At 42.2% G+C, this 22,003-nt stretch overlaps 1 protein-coding gene across 1 annotated transcript in view; it reads left to right on the forward strand.

Moving 5' to 3' along the window:
- Positions 1–22,003, forward strand: part of PGM2L1 (phosphoglucomutase 2 like 1) — a 44,915-nt gene that overhangs the window by 13,439 nt on the left and 9,473 nt on the right. Inside the window, exons 3-11 of the mRNA XM_064441597.1 lie at positions 4,158–4,325; positions 11,412–11,518; positions 14,148–14,232; positions 15,216–15,299; positions 16,866–17,059; positions 17,996–18,185; positions 18,429–18,526; positions 19,657–19,837; positions 21,456–21,549. Of these exons, the coding sequence (XP_064297667.1) occupies positions 4,158–4,325; positions 11,412–11,518; positions 14,148–14,232; positions 15,216–15,299; positions 16,866–17,059; positions 17,996–18,185; positions 18,429–18,526; positions 19,657–19,837; positions 21,456–21,549 (1,201 nt within the window). The remainder of the gene's footprint in view (positions 1–4,157; positions 4,326–11,411; positions 11,519–14,147; positions 14,233–15,215; positions 15,300–16,865; positions 17,060–17,995; positions 18,186–18,428; positions 18,527–19,656; positions 19,838–21,455; positions 21,550–22,003) is intronic.

Genomic DNA, 22,003 nt, shown 5'->3' on the forward strand with positions numbered 1-22,003 from the left:
TTGAAGTTCCAACTCAGAGGGAAAATGAAAAGCAGGAAACAACAAAAAGCAGGAAGGATTGTGCCACGGACAGCTGTCTTCAGATCAGTCTTCTGAAGCTGTTGAATACATAACCCAGAGTGTGAGACACATCATCACCACACCTGAATTTATACCAAGCCTTGTAAAATTCCTTCTTCCTGTTGCCCCAGGAATTTCAGGTCATATGTGGAAAGCTTTGATGTTTTCTTCTTTAGCTTGTAACTTCCCCCTTTCTTCTTTTCTGATTGCAAGCGGTTTTAGCTGAGTGTGACCTGAGCAAATGAAAACATTATGTGGACACTATTTTGGCTGGCTTATTTTTGTTCCTAGGAAATAATATGGCTTCACTAAAAAATGCCTGTTTATTCATTTGTAAAATAAATGTTTGCGCTATTGCTTCAGGAAAGTATTGCCTCAGTTTTGCAAAACTCCATAAACTGTGCAATGTACTACATGTTATTCTGTTGTTGCAGGCGAGCAATACAGCGTATCCTAAAAAGGTATTAAATATGCTGTGTAATAGAACAACCTTGTTCTAAAGCAAAACTATATTGAATTATGATAGCGTGAAATGAGGTTTTCATGTACTCTTGCCTCAGACTCTCTTCAGATTAATCATTTGTTTTCTGGTTGACTGCCTATGAACAGCTAAAAGAGAAGCTTTCACTTCTGGGATTTAATATTTGTTGTGCCTTGTTGCTTTTGTTTTATTTTTAGGCCTTTTTTTAGCTGTGTTAGGAGTAATGGCTTGCTTTGGTGGCAGAGCCATCTGAACAATAATGGCTTGCCTTTTTGGCTTAAGGCACAAAGAAATTAAAATTTACTTTAAATTCACATGTCTCATCCTGCTAGTGTTCAAGATCTGTTGTCAAGCAGTGGAAACAGTTTCAGATTTTGAACAAGTTTTACTGAATATTTTTTCACTAATGAAGGCTCATGCAGCTCATACCATTGTGCTTTTCCCAGCATTTTTCAAATCCTCCTGAAGAACCTCCCTCTGCGCAGAGCGTGTTTCCCTCTACTGCAGGGGCTGCCTGGTCAGGCAGTGTGGGAGCTGAAGCTGGCTGACCTCTATTTTAAATGTCAGGGGTGCTTCATCCTTGTCTTTCAGATTCCATTTGCCTTTTTTAACCCTTCCTTAGGACCCTGCTTGAAGCAGCACCGTTCTAGAGAAGCGCTTGTGCAGCCCGAGCTGTACTGCCATACAGCTGGAGTAATTGTTTTTTACAGCTGTCTCCCAATTGCCTTCCACGCTCTCGGTGGTGTTGGCAGGCCTGGCTGGGCTGCGCTGTGTTTATTATAGCTGTGAAGTGTCCTGCCCAAACTGGATGTCAGTCAACAGCCTGAGTTTCTTGATGACCAAATGAATTTATAAAGCCTTCAAAACCTTGTGTTATAAAATATGGGTACTAACTCATCTGCTGTTTTCAAGACAGCATCCTGCAGGTGAATGGCTCCCTGTTAGTACATGCGAAAGGACAGACATCACTGCTATTCTATCGTCATCTTTCTTTATCAAACCAGACTCGCCTTCTCTCGCTACTCCCCAGGTCTCCCCAGGCACGTCCAGGACAGTGTGGCTGGTATTACCACGACTACCTAATTATCTAATCATAGATAATGAATATTAAAGTTTCCCTGTTTTGTCCCATTGTTTTCTAGCCTCAGTATTAGTTGAGGGTGCAGAATAACTATGAAGAACAAATTGTGTGCACGTGTGTTTTGTGCACTTGGAAGTTCATAGCTCTGACAGTAATGCAAGTTTGGGAAAATACTGAATGACCAGAGGAAGACTTCAATAATCACTGTGTGTTACCCACCCTGCTATGTTCCGTACTGTGTGCTGCATAGCACTGGCTTTAAAACATTCCTAGGACTGTAGCATTTCCTGCCTGAAGGTAAATACTTGAATTAAGCCTTTCAGAGATGTGTATAATCACTCCCTCAGCTGAAGGGGAATGGTAATTTGTATTCTCTATACTTGGAAATGATAAACACTTATATTCTTTTGCAAATGCAATGACTCTGCTTAAAATGGAGTGAGTTTCAGATGAGAAGAATTCCTCCCTGCTCCTCTATTTAACCAAAATATTTCCTTGTCAGGTGGCCATTCCTTTCAGTCAAGAGTTTTAGATGAGCAAGGCATGGGATGACAACATTTTTAAAAAATGTTCCGTCCTGACTTGTCTGGCGTTTGTATCCCTTTTGTTGGTACAAGGACCCACCCTGTGCCGATCAGGAGCTCCCTACGTAGGAAATGCTGAGGTCGCCCTTGCACCTTTCTCCAGATTCCTTATGCATTTTTCTAGTTGCTGTCAGGGTGCTGGACTAACCTTTGGCCTGACCTGGTACGGCCTCTTTCAGGTAACGGCAGAGGAGCCGATAAGCAAGTCCCCGCTGTGATATGCACTGTCCAGGCATCAGCACCTAACTGCAGGGGCTTTCGGTTGCAATAAGCTGTGCAAGTGAAGTGGAGTAACCGCCAGCTAACAATGACACCAGAAAGGGAGAAAGTCTCTGGTTCTTCCATAGCAACCATAGAACTCTTAATAAATTGATATACATCAAATTAACAGATTTGCATAGTATTTGGTTTTAAAATGTTTCCTGTGAGTAGGTTAGTGTATATTTTGCTGGGTTTGGGAGCAAATCATAAAGCAACTGCTATCTCTGTGTTCTCTAAGACCAACAATAAATCATAGAATCACAGAATCGTTTGGGTTGGAAGGGACCGTTAGAGCTCACCTAGTCCAACCCCCTGCAGTGAGCAGGGACACCTTCAGCTCCATCAGGTCGCTCAGAGCCCGTCCAGCCTCACCTGGGATGTGCCCAGGGATGGGGCATCGACCACCTCTCGGGGCAACCTGGGCCAGTGTCTCACCACCCTCAGCGTAAAACATTTCTCCCTTCGATCCAGTCTGAATCTCCCCTCCTTTAGTGTAAAACCATCCCCCCTTGGCCTGTCACAGCAGGCCTTGCTAAAGAGGTCACCCCCACCCTTCCTACAGCCCCCCTTTAAGCCCTGGGAGGCCGCAATAAGGTCTCCCCGCAGCCTCCCCTTCCCCAGGCTGAACAACCCCAGCTCTCCCAGCCCGGCCTCGCAGCAGAGGGGCTCCAGCCCCCGGAGCATTTCTGTGCCCCCTCTGGCCCCACTCCAACAGGTCCATGTCCTTTCTGTGTTGTTGAAGTCATGTTTCGCTGCTGTGAGGGCTGCTTTTGGGAGCAGAATTCTCTTCTTTAGCTCTTTAGAAAGATGCTGGCTCATAAGGATACATCCAGTGACTTCTTTAGAGAATTCTTTAGTGGCTGTATCACATACTGTGTGTAAAATGCATTCTTTCTGAACTTTAAGTAATTGCAGAGGCTTGTTCTTAATTCTCTGGGTTTTACTGACAAGATTCTTGAGACCCTCCTAACTACAGCTTAAAATCTAAGTTTGGAGGGTGGTGAAAGTGGCTGTTAAGATGATACATGTGATACCTTCAGGAGTAAGAACTTTTTTTTTTTTCAACCTGGTCATGTCAAGTGTACATACTGAGCAGGGGAAGTGTCAAAAATGGCTGGGATTCTCTGACAGGGAAATACCCACCTTTATATGAGAGTTTGTGTTAACTGGGGACTTTGACACTCTTGTACCCACCTCACCAACGATCAGTGTCACTTGAACAGGCAAACTTTATTTTGGTTTTACAATGTCAGCTTTATTTTACTGTGCAATGTCTTTACAGAGGTTTCCTGCAGGTGGGAAGAAGGAAATACTGCTTTGAAGTTAGGATTTTTGTCTGTCTTCCAGCAGCACAGATTGAGAATTAACTTGTGTTGCCAGCCTTGGAAAAACCTGTTCTAAAGTCTGTGTTCCTCACTTAGAGGCTTTATGTAGCTGCAAAGTGTAGGCAAACACATCAGCTTATCGATGGCAGCGAGAGCTCTTGAATCTTTTATAAATCAGGATGATAGAGAAAAGAGAATATAGAAATGAGAGTTACAGTGACGGCTAGTTTGGGCAGACGGGCACCTAATAGGATAGGAAGAATTTGTTGCACTGCAGAGCTAGGAATTATTTAAAAACATATTTAAAGTATACAGTTCAGATCCTGATTTCAAAACTAAATGAAGACCTTAATCTTCTTTTGCAGAACCAAAAAACAAAAGAACAGATTGAAAGCTTGTTACAGAATGGAAAGCATAAAGAGTTGCGGGATCGTCTCTGCTGCAGGCTGACCTTTGGGACTGCTGGCCTTCGCTCTGCTATGGGAGCAGGCTTTTGCTACATCAATGATCTTACCGTGATCCAGTCAACGCAGGTAAGCTCAGTAGTTGCGTAGGAGACAACTGAATGGTTTCACAGTAAACGTTTGGGTCATATAGTGTACCACTGAAATACAAGCTGAGGGTGAAACGCAGCAGCCATTTGACAGTAGAGTGATAGCAAGAAATGTTTAGAAAATAAAGTAGCTTGAACAGGTTTAATTGGACATCCTAGGAGGCAGAATATAATCACTTCCACTGGAATTTGGCCAGTAGCTGAAGTCTATTATACTGCTCTGAAGCTGGAAACCAATAGCTGTCATAAGAACTTGTAGTATTTGGCGAAAATTAAACCAAAAACCCCAAAAACAAACCCATCCCCAACCAAACAAGACTTTTCTTTCCTTTTCAGCCGAAGTTGTGAATAGCTATACAAAATTAGCAGGTTTTACTAAGGAAATGAACAGGAAATAAGATGAAAAAGCAAATGTAGACTGACTGTGACGAACATCTGTACTGTAAATTTTTTAGCTTCTGGGGAGTCCTTCCAGTAACACTGGTTGTGTTAACCACAGTGTTTACAGCTATCCAATCCGTTGTAGGTCAGTGCACTGGCATTACTGTAGCTCTGTCTGTAGCTCTTGGCACTTTAGTGCCAAGTAGAGATGCAAGAAAGTCATTTGAGATACAACACGTAACATAAGATTTGCAGTTGGAGAGTTTCAGTTTGTATCAGAGAGGTTGATGATTTGTGGTTTATTCATGATTTAATATTTGTGGTTTTAGGTTAGAGATATCATTATTGAATTATTTTCTAAGAAAACATTGTAAACAGGTGTTGATCTTTCTGAGGACTAGTTCTTTGGAGTTTGGAGTAGATTATTCTGGGGTGGACTTCTTGATTTGGATACAGAGATCTTGGAACTTAAATGTAGCTCTTGACTGCCATTTTGGTGGTTGTCTATTAGTGTTGTTGGAAAGGGTCTGTTGGGATGGGTGTGTGTGGGAGCTAAAGTTTTGGCCAGGGAGGCTTCAGTCCTAATTTCCTGCTCCTCTGCCAGAGATTAGGCTCTGCTTGGTGGTGGCGCTCGATGTACATTTAGAAGGGCACAGAAGCTGGTACGTGGAGTTGAGGAGCTGGGTGGAGGCTGCCGTGGGGCCATGAACAGTATCGGTGCTGTGGTGGGGAAGACCGGTGGCAGAGACTTCTTGCTTCTGACACGTCTTTTCCTTGAACCATGTTTTCGGTTCTTTTGACTAGCTGTTTAAGCTGATGAACAACCAAAAATACAGTTTTCTGGACTTGTTTCTTCAGTGTCTTTTACCCTCCTTTTTTCCTCTCTTGATTTTGGTCTTGCATGCCAAAAGAGGGCTGGAAAATGATCACGCTTCTTCATTTCCCTCCCTGCTTCTCCTTCAAGCAATGTTAATGAGTTGTAAATGTGTTGGTTGTCCGAATAAATCAACCTGTTGATTAATATTAGGCTTAATCACCTCTGCTTTTCTTTGAAGCACTGCTTCATTCAAGGGCCGATTATATATATGTTCCCAAAGAACTTGGTCCCCTGTTGTCTCATTTCTTTCCTCACCTTTTCAATAAACACCTTGGGAAGGAGAACAGCTGATGTTGAATCAGTTTTTGATCAAAAGTGCTCCATGCTCCTTTTCTATATTGCTGTCTCATGCTGGATTTGTTCTTAAATTTGCTTATTGTACAGTACCAGGGTGCTTTTCGGCTGATGTGTTCCTCTATCATTTTTTTCCCCCAAACAAGTAGGCTAAATAACTAATGTTCACAAGTAAACTTCATAAGAAGCTGATTAAGAGTACAGGGGAGGTTGATCTGATGTTATGCAGACTTTGAGCACGTGGAAGAGGAGTCTGAGTTTGAACATTGATTTATTGCGGGTTGTAGTCCTGTTAAACTATCATTCCTGACTTCAGCAGTCATTCTTGCACATACTTTATCATGATAAATCTTAAGCAAAAAGCAGTTGGGTTCTTAATCTGTAAAATATAGCTTTCTCTCACCCCAGTGAAGGTCGTGGGAGGCAAGGAAAGAGAAGTGTTGAATCCTTTTGAAAGCAAGTAGCATGAGTCAGAAAATGGATGTTCCCTATTTTCTTTCCTTATGAACACATACAAATGGGTTTGGACTGCGCATATGAAATATACTTCAATATATTATCTGTTCCCACCTCTAGTTTTGGCTACTGAAAATACAATAACTGATGTATTTGTAACCACTGTACTTGGAACATCAATAAACAGTTTTCGTTATTATGAACCTACTGAATCATACCCACTTTGTCAAGGACTCTTATAAATGGGGCTTCAGGCACGTGATAAAAGGTGCTTTACTACATGATTTACAAAGGGTTTATAAAACCTCTCATTTAATACTGTATTTTAAAATAGTCATCTCTTTGCAGGTTAATGCTCTGATACAAGTCCCTCAGCAGACACGACTGAAATAATTTCTGTTGGCTCAGGGTGAAGTGGTGTGCTTAAAACTTGGAAGAGCTGGGACTTTATTAAGCTGTTTGTCATACTGCTGATGGCTGGCTTCTACAACTGGAGCCCAAACTTTTGCAGTGAAACTAGATGCCAACAGCTGCTTATACAGGCTTTGAAGAGAATAGAAGTAGCATGTTGGAGCCCATTGGTAGTGCTTGAAACCCAGCGTGTATCTGACCATTTTTTTTCTCTTCAGTTTTGCCTTGGGTCTAACAGAAAGTTTTCTTTAGTTTTTTGACCTCTAAACTAGACACGCCTTAGAATAATGCTCCCTTTAATTCTAGCCTTGCTGATCTGAGTATGCCAAACTCATCTGCTGCAGATACTGTAATGGTATGAACAAAACTTACTGATGTGGTACAGGTGGTCCCTGCTGGTCTGGTGGGAATGAGCTGAAGAGATTAAGAAAAAAATAGTTTAAAACCTAGTAGTTTGTCACCAGTGATGGAATTGTTAAGGGTACTGAAGTTCCTTTAAACAAGTCTGCTTCTCTTTGAAGCAGAGTAAACATCTTGATAACGCAGAGGAAGTTAATAATAGTCACTTTACTTCTTGGCCTGTGCAGTCTGTTGAACTTGAAGTTGCTCATGCTCCCGGCGCCTGAACGTTGCATGCTGCCTTTGTGTTTCCAGTCTCGGGAAAGCGTGGCTGAGCTTGGATCGGCTGACTGATACGCGTTCTTGGCAGAAAATGAAAAGTTTCATTTTGGTCAGCTGGGAATGTGTTTGCAAGTTCAGTTACACGGGCATTACCGGTTTCTGAAAGTAACAAACTGGGTTGTATTCATTTGCTCCCTCTGTAGAGCTTCTATTTTTAGTTGTTTATTAGAGCCATGTATCAAGTTAGAAAAAGCAGTTTCTGGGAAGGGAATTAAAACTTGTTTCTGAAGTAAACTGCATCAGATTTAATCTCTTTGTTTGTGTGCACTTGTTTCAGAAGCTAAGAATGCTAACAGTTTTGCTGAACCTAATCTGAAAATGGGCAACCCTGTCTCTCTGTATTTGTCCTTACCTGCTACAGGAATAAAGGGCCATTCAAAAAAAGTAGACTTCAGCGTAATGAAAATATTTCCTTTAATTAAAATAAACCTTAGTTAAGTTGCATGCTTAAGGGCATGCTGTGTTTTTGATTTGAATGATTTTATTGATATCATGAAAAGTCAGATCCAGAAAGGTACAGGATATGCAGAAGTTGCTTTTGAACTCATGTGGAAATTGTAGGTACATGACCTATGCGTAAAGCCTAGATTTTCCAGCTCCGGTACCGCTTCTGTCCTGCTGAACCAATTGCTTTTGTTAACAGGTAAGTAACCCGCCACTGACCTCCATGATGGCAAACCTGGTCGCCTTTGCATCACTGCTATGAGTTTCCCGTTGCTATATAAGCAAAGCTAAAGATAATAGCTGAAAGATTTAAATACTGGACTTCATAAAGCTGTTACTATCACTCTTGATACATCAACTGAAAATCTTTCCATCCCATTCTTGATACCATCACTTTCCCCTCACTTCTCTTCTGATCATAAGGGACTGGACATGCAAGAGGATTATTTAAAGCATGGCTAGATCAGTCTGTGAATTTTAGATAGGGAATTGACCTGAACTGTGCAGTGGTATAAATAATTGTAATACTTCAGTGCACCTAAAGAGAATTTCATTTCAGATCCACTGAGGCGGCTACACATTTGTATGCTGACACTTGCTAATAAGTTATTAATTATCACCGAGTATGTAACAGCATGATGTTGGCTTGGGTGACTTCAATTTGGAAGCAGTAATTGTCCCAGGAGAAATTAGACAGGGACGCTGTCAAACCCTGAGTCTTGTAAAAAGGAAATAGGAATTCTTTAAACTGAGCAACTTACTAAAGAAGAGACTTATCCCAAGAGGTGTTGGAGTTACTGACTGCCCGCTGAGAAAGGGAGAGTGACACCTGGAAGAAAATAGGTGTGAGCTTGAGTAGAGGGTTCAGAGAGCAGAGGCGCTCTGTATTCACTCCCTCTCACTGTCATTTTTTATTTATTTTTATTTCCTGCAGCTTTGATAAAGGTGTTTGGATAGTAAACAAGACCGGCAGGGCTGGACTAACCCTAACAGCTGTCGGATGTTTGGCTAAGCTTAAAGATTTTGTTCTTATATAGCATATTACGTGGTGTCTTAAGCAAAACTTCTCTGTGGCAGAAAGTAAAGACACTGCACTTTTTATTAATATGAAATTTTTGATCCCTGTCAGACAGTGAAGCTGGTTTAAGAGTGTGTCCCCGGAAAAAAATCTCACCTCACCCTTGAGGAGAGTGTCACTTAGATTTAGTGGCACCCCACAGCTGCCAAAAATGCTCAGGCAGAAATAGTGGGGATGGTGTAGACTGGATCTTCTGTACTAAAAAGATCACTATAGGTCCTTACTTTGCAACAAAAATAAATCAGTTGTTCTGTGTTTGTGGAATGAGGGAATGGAAAGCTGGGAGATGTACAAGGGTGTGGGCATTAGAGCCAAGGAGCCAAACCAGTTCTGATGGCTGTCCTTGGGAAGTAAGGGGTGAGGAAGACTGTTGATGTGCAGAACCCTAGAGATACCAGGGTCACCAGAAGGTTCAAGAGATGCCTGCTGTCGAGGGAGACCTCCTGGGGGGTAGGTGTGAAATAGAAATCATGCGTAACAGTCTTAGGTTTGTAAAGAGTGGTTTGGAATGTATTGACTTTCTTATGCAGACAGGTCTGAACTTACCTTGATTCATGCTGCTTCTGGAAGTTTATATGCCCCGTGTGTTTTCCGCTTCTGCCGAGTACCGGTTTGTCTAACATGGTCCTGCTTCTTCTGTAAACTTTCTTTTTTGTGCAGTTTCTTGATGTTCGAAGAACTAGTTCAGATAAAACTCTGCAATGTGCTCTGACCTCAAGGTACCACCAGCCTAAATAAGGGATCTGTTGTTAACAAATCTGCTGTTAGTCTCTTTAAATGTTATTCAATCTGTTCTAGTCAAACTCGAATGAGTTTTCCCCATTCCTCCATCACTCATCTCGTTACAACTGTGCATGAAAGTTCTTGATAAGCTGTCAGGGTGCCGTGTATCAACACATTCCAGGTCAGGGTGAAGGTGACTTCAGCTGGCAATCATGCCATGGCACAGCTTCCAGTTCCGTCAGTATTCAGCTTTTTATTTATTTTAAAGTTTGGGGTTGTTTTTTTTCTCTCTCTACGAATCCCCCTATAGACACACTATATCTGCAGCTGAAATAGCTCTCCAAAGAGATGCCAGTATCCACTTGTTTGTGCTTTGAAGCTCCTTCTTCGGTGGAAAGGGCAAGAACCATTAAAAAAGAGCTCAACTGAATTTCATGGGTAGGAGTCAGGCTAGCTTTCCAGTTGAGACTACTTATTGGTGATATCGAGTCAGATCAAGGTAAGAACATCTCAAAGAATTGCATTTAATGCTGGGGGGGGGGGAATCTGTTTAATTCTAGTACAAAACACCCCCACTCCTATCAAGAGGAAGCTTGTACCCTCATAAGAGGTGGCCTTTTTAGGATAAGCCTAGCAATGATAAGTTCCCAGTGAGGTGTTTTGTGTTAGGGGAGGCTGCTTTCTGACTGTAGTCACCTGTGGCCTCTGCAAATGTCCGTTAGCAACAGTGCTTCCATCTTTGTCCAAAACTGCTGATCCACCCTAGGTTGTTTCTGTGGTGGATCACCAGATATTCTAACTGGGAAATGAATGGGTGTGAAGGCCGCAGGGAAGGTGAAGCTGGAACACCATGGGATGTGCTATTTCAAAGAGCACCTCTCTCCTCCTGCTCTGGAGAGAGAGGGTGGCTGACTCAGAGGCTGTTTCTCTCCTGTGTGTGTTTCAGTGCATGTTTCTCCTCACCCCGAATGTGGCTTAAAAATTTACTCTCTTCATCTGCTCCCCTTTTTTCTCCCTGCACTGGGGGTCTTCTCTGATACTTTGCCTGGAAATGTTCTGCCTTCATGTGTAGAAGACGGCTTGTATTTGTGCTATTGTATCTGCAGAATATGTAAATCGAGGAATTTCATCTGTCCACCTGGAGCAGGTCACTATAATAAACTGTCGTTTGAAAAAGAGGGTAAGGATGAAGCATCCTTTTAATGTAAATTTAGAACTAACGCTTTGGAAGCGGTGCTGAAAAGGTGTCCGGCTCGTCCTGCAAACACAAGCGTAAAGACTAGCGCTGACTAGCACTAGCCTTATATTGCCTGAGTGGATGGACTTTCAAAAAATGGATTTTTCTCCATTGGGTCTTTAAGAAAATGGTTTGAATACATACGCACAGAATGGACTGAAAACAAGTGGTTGCTGCTTGAGGATTTTGCTGGCTCGAGCTTTCTGGTTATGCTGTTTGGTCACTTACTGTTGTTCTGCTTTTATTTCCCACAGCTGTTTTTCTGTTTGCTCTTTTTCTGTCTGTGAACACTTTGGGGAAAAATAAATATGCTGCTTTTGTGGATATCATTATTGACGTTTTTGCTGAGCTGTATTTTGCCTACTGACATTATATTACACACAGATATATATATATATATTAAAGTGAAAGATCACTCTTAATGTCTGTGTGTGCTGCACTAGAGCTAATTCTTCTCTGCTTTTTTTTTGTCTTTTTTTTCCAGGGGATCTACAAGTATCTTGAGAGGTGTTTTTCAGACTTTAAGCAGAGAGGCTTTGTTGTTGGATATGACACACGAGGTCAGGTGACCAGCAACTGCAGCAGTAAGAAGTATGAGTATTGATTACATTTGCAAGACTAGAAATTAAATTGTGGCTTTAAATGCATTCCATTCTCTCAGAATATTTGTCATGAACTGCGCACACTCTTTCCCCACCCCCCTAAATCCCCCCTAATCGTAATGGGGAGAGGCATGGACTAAAGCCTCTGTAATACCAGTTGCCAGCCAATGTGGAATGTCAGGCTAGTCACCAGAGAATTTAGAGTCTAAATGCACAAGAACATTAGGCAGACATTAAGAAGTTGATATGCCTGGAGAGAAATTTGAATGTGAAGGTAAATTCAGAATACTAACATCTAGCTTGAAATCACTGAATGTTAATGCACTGTTATTAATGCTGTCGTTCTTTTGTATTATGCATCTGATTTAAGTTTGCTTGGGGGAGGAGAATTCTAGCTGCAGCCTACTGTAACTCTGGATTTTGGCACCCTTATGCTAGTCTGTGGTCTCAGTCTATTCCACATTGGGATTATTTTACCTGAAATTTAAAGCATAAAGTTCCAGTGATGCCAAATTATTCCCTTTGCAAGGAAAGGGGAGAGAGGATCTGTAGAAGAGCTGCTTTCTGAATTCTATAAGGAGTCCTAATGACTTGTAATTCGGGGAACGAAGCACATGTTGTAACAGCATGCTTTACAAAGAAGCCAGCCTAGTAGCTAATTATTATTTGGTTAATGAGTCGTTAATTATTGAGGTTAATGTAGTTATTGTAGTTGATTGTTGTAACTAATGTAGTTAATTTTTTAAAATTTTTGTCACCATATAATGTTCTAGGGATGTAAAAGTTCTTGGTATAACAGAGCTCAGAATCCAGTGATTCTTGTAACAGTTTCTCCATTCCCCTGAAGTCTGCCTCTCCACACCTTCCTCGCTGCCCTGCAGATACATGGGGCGTGTTACCCACCAGGCTTTGCCACAAGCATTTTAAACTCCTCAGTTACACTGTGTTTGCAAGGCTGCTGCCTGAATTGTCTGGGTTATACGCAGCTTAAACATGTGGAGCATAAGAAAAACATTCCTTTTCAGCCACACAAAGCTTGGAATTCAGACTTGATGGCAGCGCGGTCATTGTGTTCCACACATAAAAGGAGCAAATCAGTTCTCAGCTACGTGTATCTTTTGTCCCCTTGGGATGACACACAGATATGGTAGTGCTAAAATCAAATTGACCCTCCCCAGAAACGTGTTTTCAGTTGGATCAGCATGCTTACCCAGCACTATGTGAGCAGGAGCGCACCTTTCTGTGCATCAGTTCCAGTGCCGAGGGAGATGGCAGACCTGTATCCCGTAATTAAGTTGATGTAAACCATTGTGATACACAAGCAAAATTTCAGTAGCTTCAGCTACAAGCTGAGCTCTCAAACTCTTTTTAAGTGGTTTCAGGCTAGATTTGATAGGTGCTGTAGTGAAATTCTGAGTAACTGAAACTTAGACCACAGTATACTCAGCCACGGGAGATAAGGAAGCAAGCATTAATGCTTGTCTGTAAAAACAAGTGAGCAAAGCAAACTTGCACTACTTAATCTCTCATCTGTTTCGACTCTGAGACTTCTCATTAACTGCCGAGCTGTGCATACCTGACTTGCGAGGAACAGTTTCATATCAGTTACCTGAAAGAGAAGGAGTTTCCCTGCTGCTTGAAGGGGAAGTTTGTAATAAAGGCAAGGTTTAAAAACATGGGTGCTGTTAACCTTTCTAAACTTTCTGGGATCGCAGTGTGCTGGTTTGCCGAAGTATAAGATCTGCTTCATGGGCAACGAAGTTGGTGAAGGGTCTAGAGAACAAGTCTTATGAGGAGTGGCTGAGGGAGCTGGGGTTGTTTAGTCTGGAGAAGAGGAGGCTGAGGGGAGCCCTTCTCGCTCTCTGCAGCTGCCTGAGAGGGGCTGGAGTGAGGGGGGGGGGGGTTGGTCTCTGCTCCCAAGTTACTAGAGATAGGATGAGAGGAAACGGCCTCAGGCTGCGCCAGGGGAAGTTTAGGTTGGACATTAGGAAAAACTTAGTCCCCGAAAGGGCTGTCAAGCATTGGAACAGGCTGCCTGGGGAGGTGGTTGAGTCTCCATCCCTGGAGGTATTTAAAAGAAGGGTAGACGTGGTGCTTGAGGATATGGTTTAGTGGTGGGCTTGGCAGTGATAGGTTAGCGGTTGGACTCAATGATCTTAAGGGTCTTTTCAACCTTAACAATTCTATGTTTCTATGATATTGTCTGAAGCTGCTGAACCAAGGCTGGCAAACGAGCTTTGCTGTGCGGAATACCGAATCCTTTTCCAAACCTGCCATTGCAGACATCTGTCACTTTAACCTTTCTGGAGATTGGTTCTGTCCTTGAACGAATGACAAGTGTCACACCAGTAGTTTCTGTATCTTTGGTTTTGAGATCACTGGTTTATTTATGTGGTTGACTGAAGTGCCTTGTGCTCTTCAAACAACAAATAAAAGCGTGGTCTTGGATTCTACAGCCTGAAAACTGTATTACATTGCCTGTACAAACTCAGCGTAAGCCAAAAAACAGTAGAGGGATTTAAGAAACAGGTGAAATGAAGGTTACGGTAATGCCATACAGCTCTTGGATTGTTGTGGGGAGTTGGATTGACTGAATGTTTTCTTTTTCCTGTTGGTAGACTTGCCAAGCTCACTGCAGCAGTCTTACTGGCTAAAGATGTACCCGTATACTTCTTTTCCACGTATGTCCCTACACCGTTTGTGGTGAGTCATCTTCTCTTTTATATTGTGGAACCATGCAGTTAAAGGAGTGTTTGAAAGTGTACTGAAAATGTGAACTAGCGATTTTCTTCTCAAATTCTGTTACTAAAAGAGAAAAATAGAGGCTGCTTGATGCACTTGGCTCTTCAAGGAGGTTGTAATAGGAATGTCACTGAAATCCTCTGTGTGCAGATAGCCAGCAGAATCACACTCACCCCAGGCTGCTGTGTGAGGGCAATAGCTACTGCAGCCCAGGCTTTCCCTGTTGGGTACAGGTGAAGCATTCTGCTAGTCTTCTCTGTGCTTGAACACCTGGGTGTCATAAGCGTCGAAGGTTGCGTTGACGTGTATGTGAATATATACACATAGATAGGGACTGTATCGCTTTGGACATGAGACTTTGACTTACACTGCTTGGAGTGGAAGAAATTAAGGATTGCCTCTGCTTTTAATATCTTCAAAACCAGAGCTTTCTGTTCTAGTCACAGAAGCTTTTTCTTGCAGGGTTTTAAATCCTTGTTTTCAATTCTGCAAGCTTTTCTAGTGTGCTGTGTGTGCTCTGGGTCTTGTTTTGAGGGAAGGACTGAAAGGACTGGCTGCTCTTTAGCTGGAAATACCTGTAACTCGTTTTTCAACAAGCCTTTTGGTGAATTCCTTCATTCTGTTTCAACCTCTTTTCTCTTTAAAATATGAGACTAATCCGAGTATAGACTTTCTCTAGTTGGCCAATTAACAATTGTGTTTATGTAATTGGTAAATAGAATAATGTTCCAATGCACCAGAACAGAACAAGCTTTCCCTCTGTTACTAGCTACAGGAAACAGAATGATGAGCATTTGTATACAATTTTCAAATAAACTGGTGAAACATTAAGAGCCACTTCTGTAGCATCCTATTGCTGTCCTAATAACACTTGCTGTCCTAATAACATTTGTGCCGGCTGCAGAACTCCTGGGTAAATGGGCATTTCTGGGTTTCCTTTGCAGCCCTACGCTGTTCAGCAGCTCAAAGCTGTGGCTGGTGTGATGATCACAGCATCCCACAACCGGAAGGAGGACAACGGGTACAAGGTGAGGCTTGAACGTTGAAGCTCATGGCACATCACAGCCAGCTGCTTTCCCGTATTACCTATGTGCCTTTGGCATTTGGGTTCTCTGGAGCGTGCATGTGTGGACATCAGGAAGGGAAATGATTTCAAGTAATTCATCCTTTTATAACCTAAAATACACACGCTTTCTTCTGCGAGTAGAACTTAAGACCACACTGCTTGTGTATCTTGAGCACAAGTGTGTTGTGACGTTCATAGAGTCTAAGCAGCAGCTGCAGAAATGCTTAAGCGATTTATAATGTGTTCAATTCTTAGACTTAAAAATTAGTTTAAAACTAAGCTAGAACTTAGGTGAATTAGTCCACATAGCAGATAACTGCTGAAGATGGTGGTGGTTTAAGTGTGTTACTCCCTGTAAGATTGTTTTTCTGGGCATGGAGAGAGAGGCGGGTGCTTCATTTGGGAAGCTTGGAAGAGAATAACCATCCATAACAAATGCTGCTTGTGCAGTATTGTAACACAGTATTTCCCGTCCTAAATTTTATAAGAATCTGAAGTAAGCTCTGAACTTCAACTAAACAGCATTCTAGAAGCTTAGTAACAGGACAGTGAGTCATAGCAATGATAGGAGAACCAGCCGCACTCTGTACAGAGGTAACTCTTGGAGGTGGTTGTACTGCACTTGTCCCGCAGAGGACAAGTTGTGGAGTACTTCACCAGCCTTTACTTATGCTTATCCATAGCAATGAATAAAATAAGCCACACCAGTCTTCCAGGTGCTTCATTTCTGCTTGTGTCTTCTGATGCAAAGCATTTTACTTTTGTCAGGATATTGTCTTTTCTAGCCTTTCACAGGAATTGTTTTATCTTTCACTATTTCCCCTGTGAATTCAGCAGCTTCTGAAGGTTTTGGACAATTCTAACCAAATTCAATGAACCCATAGTTTTGAAGATACTCGGTACCTGTGGGTTTCATGAAAGCCAGTGGATGAGAAAAGAGAGACAGATTGGTCTGAGTAGCAAGTCTGCACTGTGAACTCAGCTGTGCTATTGGAAACAAACTGTGGGAAAACTGGTATCTAAATAATTCTTCAACAAAGACTGTTTATAGTTCAGGGTTTGATAGTGTTTCTAGCTGAAAGATTACAGTTGTTCAGTGATGGGAAAACATGTACCTTGGCATGCTGCTTATCTCTCTTGCTTCGATTTCAAAAACAAGTTGTGCTTCTTTTTCAAAAGGAATGACTGACTATGTAGAAGGTAATGTTTTCCTTCTGCTGCAGTTTGCACAACACTCAAATGTAAGTATCCAGTTTCGGTTTCTCACGTCCTGATGATTTCAGTCATAATAGGTGAATGCCAGCGTTTTTGAAAATAGGCCGTGTTGCTGAGCAGCTATCACCACATACCCGAGATCAGACGCTGTGGTTCCAAATGACTTTTGCGAATCAAGCCAGTCTGATGCTAACCTTTCCTGTATGACTTCAAGAAGCAGGAAGCATGTGGAATCCTACAGCTAAAAGAATTTTTATCAAGTTAATAACCTTTGTAAATAAACCGTGTCTTGTGTTCCTTAAACTTACCCCAGGTTTATTGGGAAAATGGAGCACAGATCACCTCTCCTCACGATAAGGAAATTATAAAATGTATAGAAGAGTGCGTCGAACCATGGAATGGCTCTTGGAATGAGAATCTAGTAGACACCAGTCCCCTTAGACGGGATCCTCTGAAGAAAATTTGTGACTGTTACATGGAAGATCTGAAAAAGATCTGTTATCATAGGTATTGTATAAAACAAAATGTATTTAAATTATGTTTTTAGGTAAGCTCTGGGTTACATGTGGAAAACTTGACGGATAGACTTCAATAATAAAGCATGTGATGCTGCCGTACGTAAACACTTCTGAGCTGGGTAGAGGGACTGGGCTCTCTTCCAAAATTTTAATAGTTTCAGACCTGCCCGTAGCGATTTTTATAGTCACAAATCAGTGACTTGATTTCTGCCTTCATGGTTCACTGCAGCTGGGTGCTCTACTCTGCTACAGACATCACTGTCTGCTTGGGGCCATTGCTCTGTGCTCTTCGTGGTGGGAACAATTTTGGGTCATGTCCTGCCTCACCCCATCCCATCTGTGATGTGTCATGAAATTAGGTGGTCCCCATCGTTAGGACTAAACCATACCTCTTGACTATAAAGCAGCCTGCCTTTGGACACAAAGCCACAGTAAAGCACCCTCATGTGATCAATTTTATGCAAATGAATATGCTCGAAGAGTTTTGAATAAAATGCAGAAATTCAGAGTAAGGGTGAGGTGTACATGCATGGAATAGAGATGAGAAGATTAAGTTTAAAGGCTAAGTGGGGCAGAAAACAAGGCTAAAAGGAGGAGGATGGATAATGTAGGTAGAGTAGAGCCAGAGTAAGATATTCAGGGTTGTGGAAGAGCTTGAGTTTGATGCAGAAATCAACAGTTTGTTCTTGGGAGATTTCCAGCAGTTTCAGCAGAAAGTAAATATCTCATTTTTCATGAGAAGGAGCTTTAAACCAGCAATTTGTAGTGAAAGTCCAAATGAGCGCTTTTCACTCATTCCTCCTTTGAAATTAATGCAGAAATCAGCAGACTAGCACAAAGTGTAATTGCATTTTCTTTTGCTTTCCCACATGAAAGTAGTCTTGTTAAATAATTAAAACCTTACTGAGTTTTTTTTCCTTCTCAGGGAGCTAAATGTGCAAACAAATCTGAAGTTTGTTCATACCTCTTTTCATGGAGTGGGACATGACTACGTGCAGTTGGCTTTCAAAGCGTTTGGCTTTCAGCCCCCCATTCCAGTACCTGAACAAAAAGATCCAGATCCAGACTTCTCTACTGTCAAATGCCCGAATCCTGAAGAAGGAGAATCTGTGCTGGTATTTTTGTTTCTACTTCATCGTAGTCTATGAGCTTTCCTCTGTTTGGATATGGTACTGTGTCGAAAAACAAATCGAGGAAGAGAACAGGGAGTACCTGGCTTTCAGCTGTGTTAATACAGTGGGCAATCCACATGAGATTTTCTTTCACTGCATGTTATATGTAAGTAGGACGACTGTGGGTTTATTTGCTCTTGTGGGTTTTATTTATTTTTATTTCCCCCCTCCCTCTTCTCCCACCAGGAGTTGTCACTGAGGCTTGCAGAGAAAGAAAATGCCAAAGTAGTAGTGGCCACTGATCCAGATGCAGATAGACTAGCAGTGGCAGAACAGCGGGAAAAGTAAGTGATGTGACATTTTATTTTCTCTCTTTCTGCAGAAGAGGTACTGAAAATCACAGAATGTCCCCAGATGGTTGACAGGCAAACACCTTCAGCCCACTCTTTCCTGTTGTGGCTTAGCTATTCAGATATTTTTCTTTCTAGCTTGATCTTTTGGCATAGCTCCACCTCAAATAGAATCATAGAATCATTAAGGTTGGAAAAGACCTCTCGGGTCATCAAGGCCAACCCCCAACCCAACACCCCCAGGCCTCCTAAACCATGGCCCCAAGTCCCACGGCTACACGGTGGTTGAACCCCCCCCAGGGACGGGGACTCCCCCACCTCTCTGGGCAGCCTGTGCCAGGGCCTGACCCCTCTGGCAGGGAAGGCATTTTCCCTCACATCCAACCTAAACCTCCCCTGACGCAGCTTGAGGCCGTTTCCTCTCGTCCTGTCACTGGTGACTTGGGAGCAGAGACCAACTCCCACCTCACTACAGCCTCTTGAAATAGTGTATTCTAAATAAAATCAGTTAATAACTCAGAAAAGATTAGACCAAGCACTTATCAGAGTTACAGTAAATGGCCAAATAAAACTTCACTGAGAAGTTTGGTTACTAAAGACAGCAAAGTCTTGTTGTTACTGGTTTTTTTGCTTCTATTAGGCAAGCAAATTCTGCCTTGAGACAGTTAGCTGGTTTCTTTTTTGTTGTTGTTGCTTGCTTGTTTGTTTGTTTTTCCCTGGCTGCTTCTTATTGAATAGAAATTATTTTTCTTCCACTAACAGGCCAAAATTCTGATCACTGTGTAAGTAACTGTCTGTAACGTGCGGTAGCGCAGGCGTTCCCTGACTGCAGCCTATAGACTGCTATACTGTTTGATAAATTAAAAAGACCTGAGCTGTTTTAAAGCTGACAGTAAGAATACTTAATTGGTATCTTTGCTTGCTAACAGAGTGCCCTGGGCTTGTAAATCACTAAGACATGATGAACGTGGAGTCCTGTTAGTATGGTGGCTTTGTATAGAGCAGCGTGTCAGTAGTGTGCTCAGGCTCCTGGTGTTCCAGGGACTGCGGAAGATGTCTTCCCCCCTGAGCGGATGCTCGGGGGAAACCTGAAAGAGCTCTTACATTTTCTATCCTGTCTGCAGTGGCTGCTGGAAGGTGTTCACTGGCAACGAGCTGGCAGCTTTGTTTGGGTGGTGGATGTTTTCTTGCTGGAAGGAAAACTGCTCCGAAGATGCTGATGTGAAGAATGTTTACATGTTAGCGACCACAGTCTCCTCAAAAATTTTGAGGGCAATTGCACTTAAAGAGGGATTTCACTTTGAAGTAAGTATGGGGTTTATGATGTCTGCTTGGCAGACTGACATTGGATTGCTGTGTTCTCCATCTCGCCCCCCCGCTTATGACTTAACAAAATGAAAAATAGGCAGATGACTTCCGGTCTCTTGGCTGGGAGATTTTATCCATTCCCACCTGCAGAGAATGCTGTTTCACCTAGATGAGCCCGACTTCAGCATCTGCAGTGTTTCTCAGTGCACGTTACAGTGAACGCAGGCTGTGGCATCAACTTACGCAAAGCTGCAAGGAGGCTGTGACAGGTGACACAAATTAAAACCCAAATTACCTATAATTAACCAAGCCAAAGGCATTTCTTTCTCCTAGAGATAAATTCTGTGTGAGAGGATGAGAGTGTGTGCAACTTCGACGTGTTTACTACAAAAATTGAACGCTTTTTGATGGATTTGTCACAAACACTTACAGGTCACACAATGTTCCCTCAGGTGCCCAGATCACTAGTAGGTTTTAAATTTGGTTTTACTTCAAATTGTGACAGACAGAGGAACTCTTATATTCAGATCTTTAAAAAGTTTCATTAAGGACTTGCTAAAAAAGAAAATGGAGGGCGCCCCACAGACTGACAGTCATTATTTTAGTTCCTGCCTTCAAATGAAGTACTTGCTCTGGTCTGTGAGACTGTCAGATGTTAGCCACAAGAGGTGCAAGTTCTCTAAAGCTTAACACAACCACACAAAGATCGGGTTTGTTTAATACGTGTCTTAATTAAATCCATGTGCAATCTGCAAAACTATTTTGCCAAAAAATGAGGAATTAAAAACTAAAATTCAAAGCAACTCTGAACACCATTTTGAGTGACTGTCCAGATACACGTAATCGGGTTGAATATCGCTGCCTTGTAGTAAATGTCATTATCTCACTAAATACTGTTCATTATCTCACTAAATATTCTTTTTTTTTTTTTTTACAGAGGGATTAATTTGACTGGGGGGAAAAAACCCTATGAATTTACAGAACCCCTTGGTCTCCCCCGAAAGCTTCCCCTCTTTGTACCTTCTTCCTCTCCAAGGACTGTTCCTAAGCTTTTGATTGCTTTTGCATGATTTGAAGAGCACAAGCAGTGCTTTTCCCTCCCATCCCCCAGATTGCTGTTTGTATTTCTGTAACTTTTCCTTTTGAATAGCTTGCTCATCTGATAAGATCTTCCGTGGTGCTTATCTGATCTCAGAGAACCTCAGTCTCTCAAGCACACTTACTCCTTGACTTGATGTTCATGTCCTACTTGAGCGTTCACTAGGAAATGCTACCCAGTGACTCTCTGCCTTAGTTTCATAATCTAAACTGAAGATATGACTTGTCTAACGTTTTGTCTTTACTGTCCCTATTCTGTTTGTCAAATATTTAGATTTAAATTCAGGGAAATTACTTCAAGAAAATCAGAAAAGCATCCTTAAGCTTTAGTGTTTCGACTCTGCAGCAGTCTCTCCCGCTGACCCCAAAATTCAGAATGCATCACCTTTTCTTTTTTGAGTCTGAAGCATCCCAGAAGTGAAGGGAATAGCAGCTACGCTTTCTTCTTTGACTTGAAAACTGCATTGAAAATGTGTTTTTGATGCACTTTTTTGTTTTTCTTTTTTCCCTGTTTCAGGAAACACTCCCTGGTTTTAAATGGATTGGAAGTAGAGTGAAAGATCTCCTGGATAATGGAAAAGAAGTTCTCTTTGCATTTGAAGAGTCTATTGGTATGTGTGTTAATATCACTTCAAAATGTTGAGAACTGGGGCGGGTGGTCCTAGTTATGAAACGAAACGCAGAAGTACTTTATTCTCGTTCTTGTAGTTACTAATATTGCTCTCATCAAATCAACTTGCCAACGATCACAATAAACGATGCGTGAACGTCTGATCCTGGTATTGTGCTTGTGCAGCTTCCCCATACAGCCCTGTTCTGGTACAGGTTGAAAGGCCTGAGATGTGCGAGCCAAACTACTGTTGCTTTGTGGCCCTTCAGCTGAGATTAAGCACAGGATCTGCTCTTAATGGGTTTAATACCCTAGATGTCCTCTCTGCGAGGACTCACTCTGAATGGCTATGTAGAGCTGGGAGGTGGCTACCATCGCACCGGTACTGCCGTGGCTGTGGGAGCTCTGCGCTGTCCCCTCGTACTTCAGAACAATACATGAGGAATCCAGGCACG

Source organism: Phalacrocorax carbo, chromosome 1, assembly GCF_963921805.1.
Source record: "Phalacrocorax carbo chromosome 1, bPhaCar2.1, whole genome shotgun sequence".
NCBI lineage: Eukaryota > Metazoa > Chordata > Aves > Suliformes > Phalacrocoracidae > Phalacrocorax > Phalacrocorax carbo.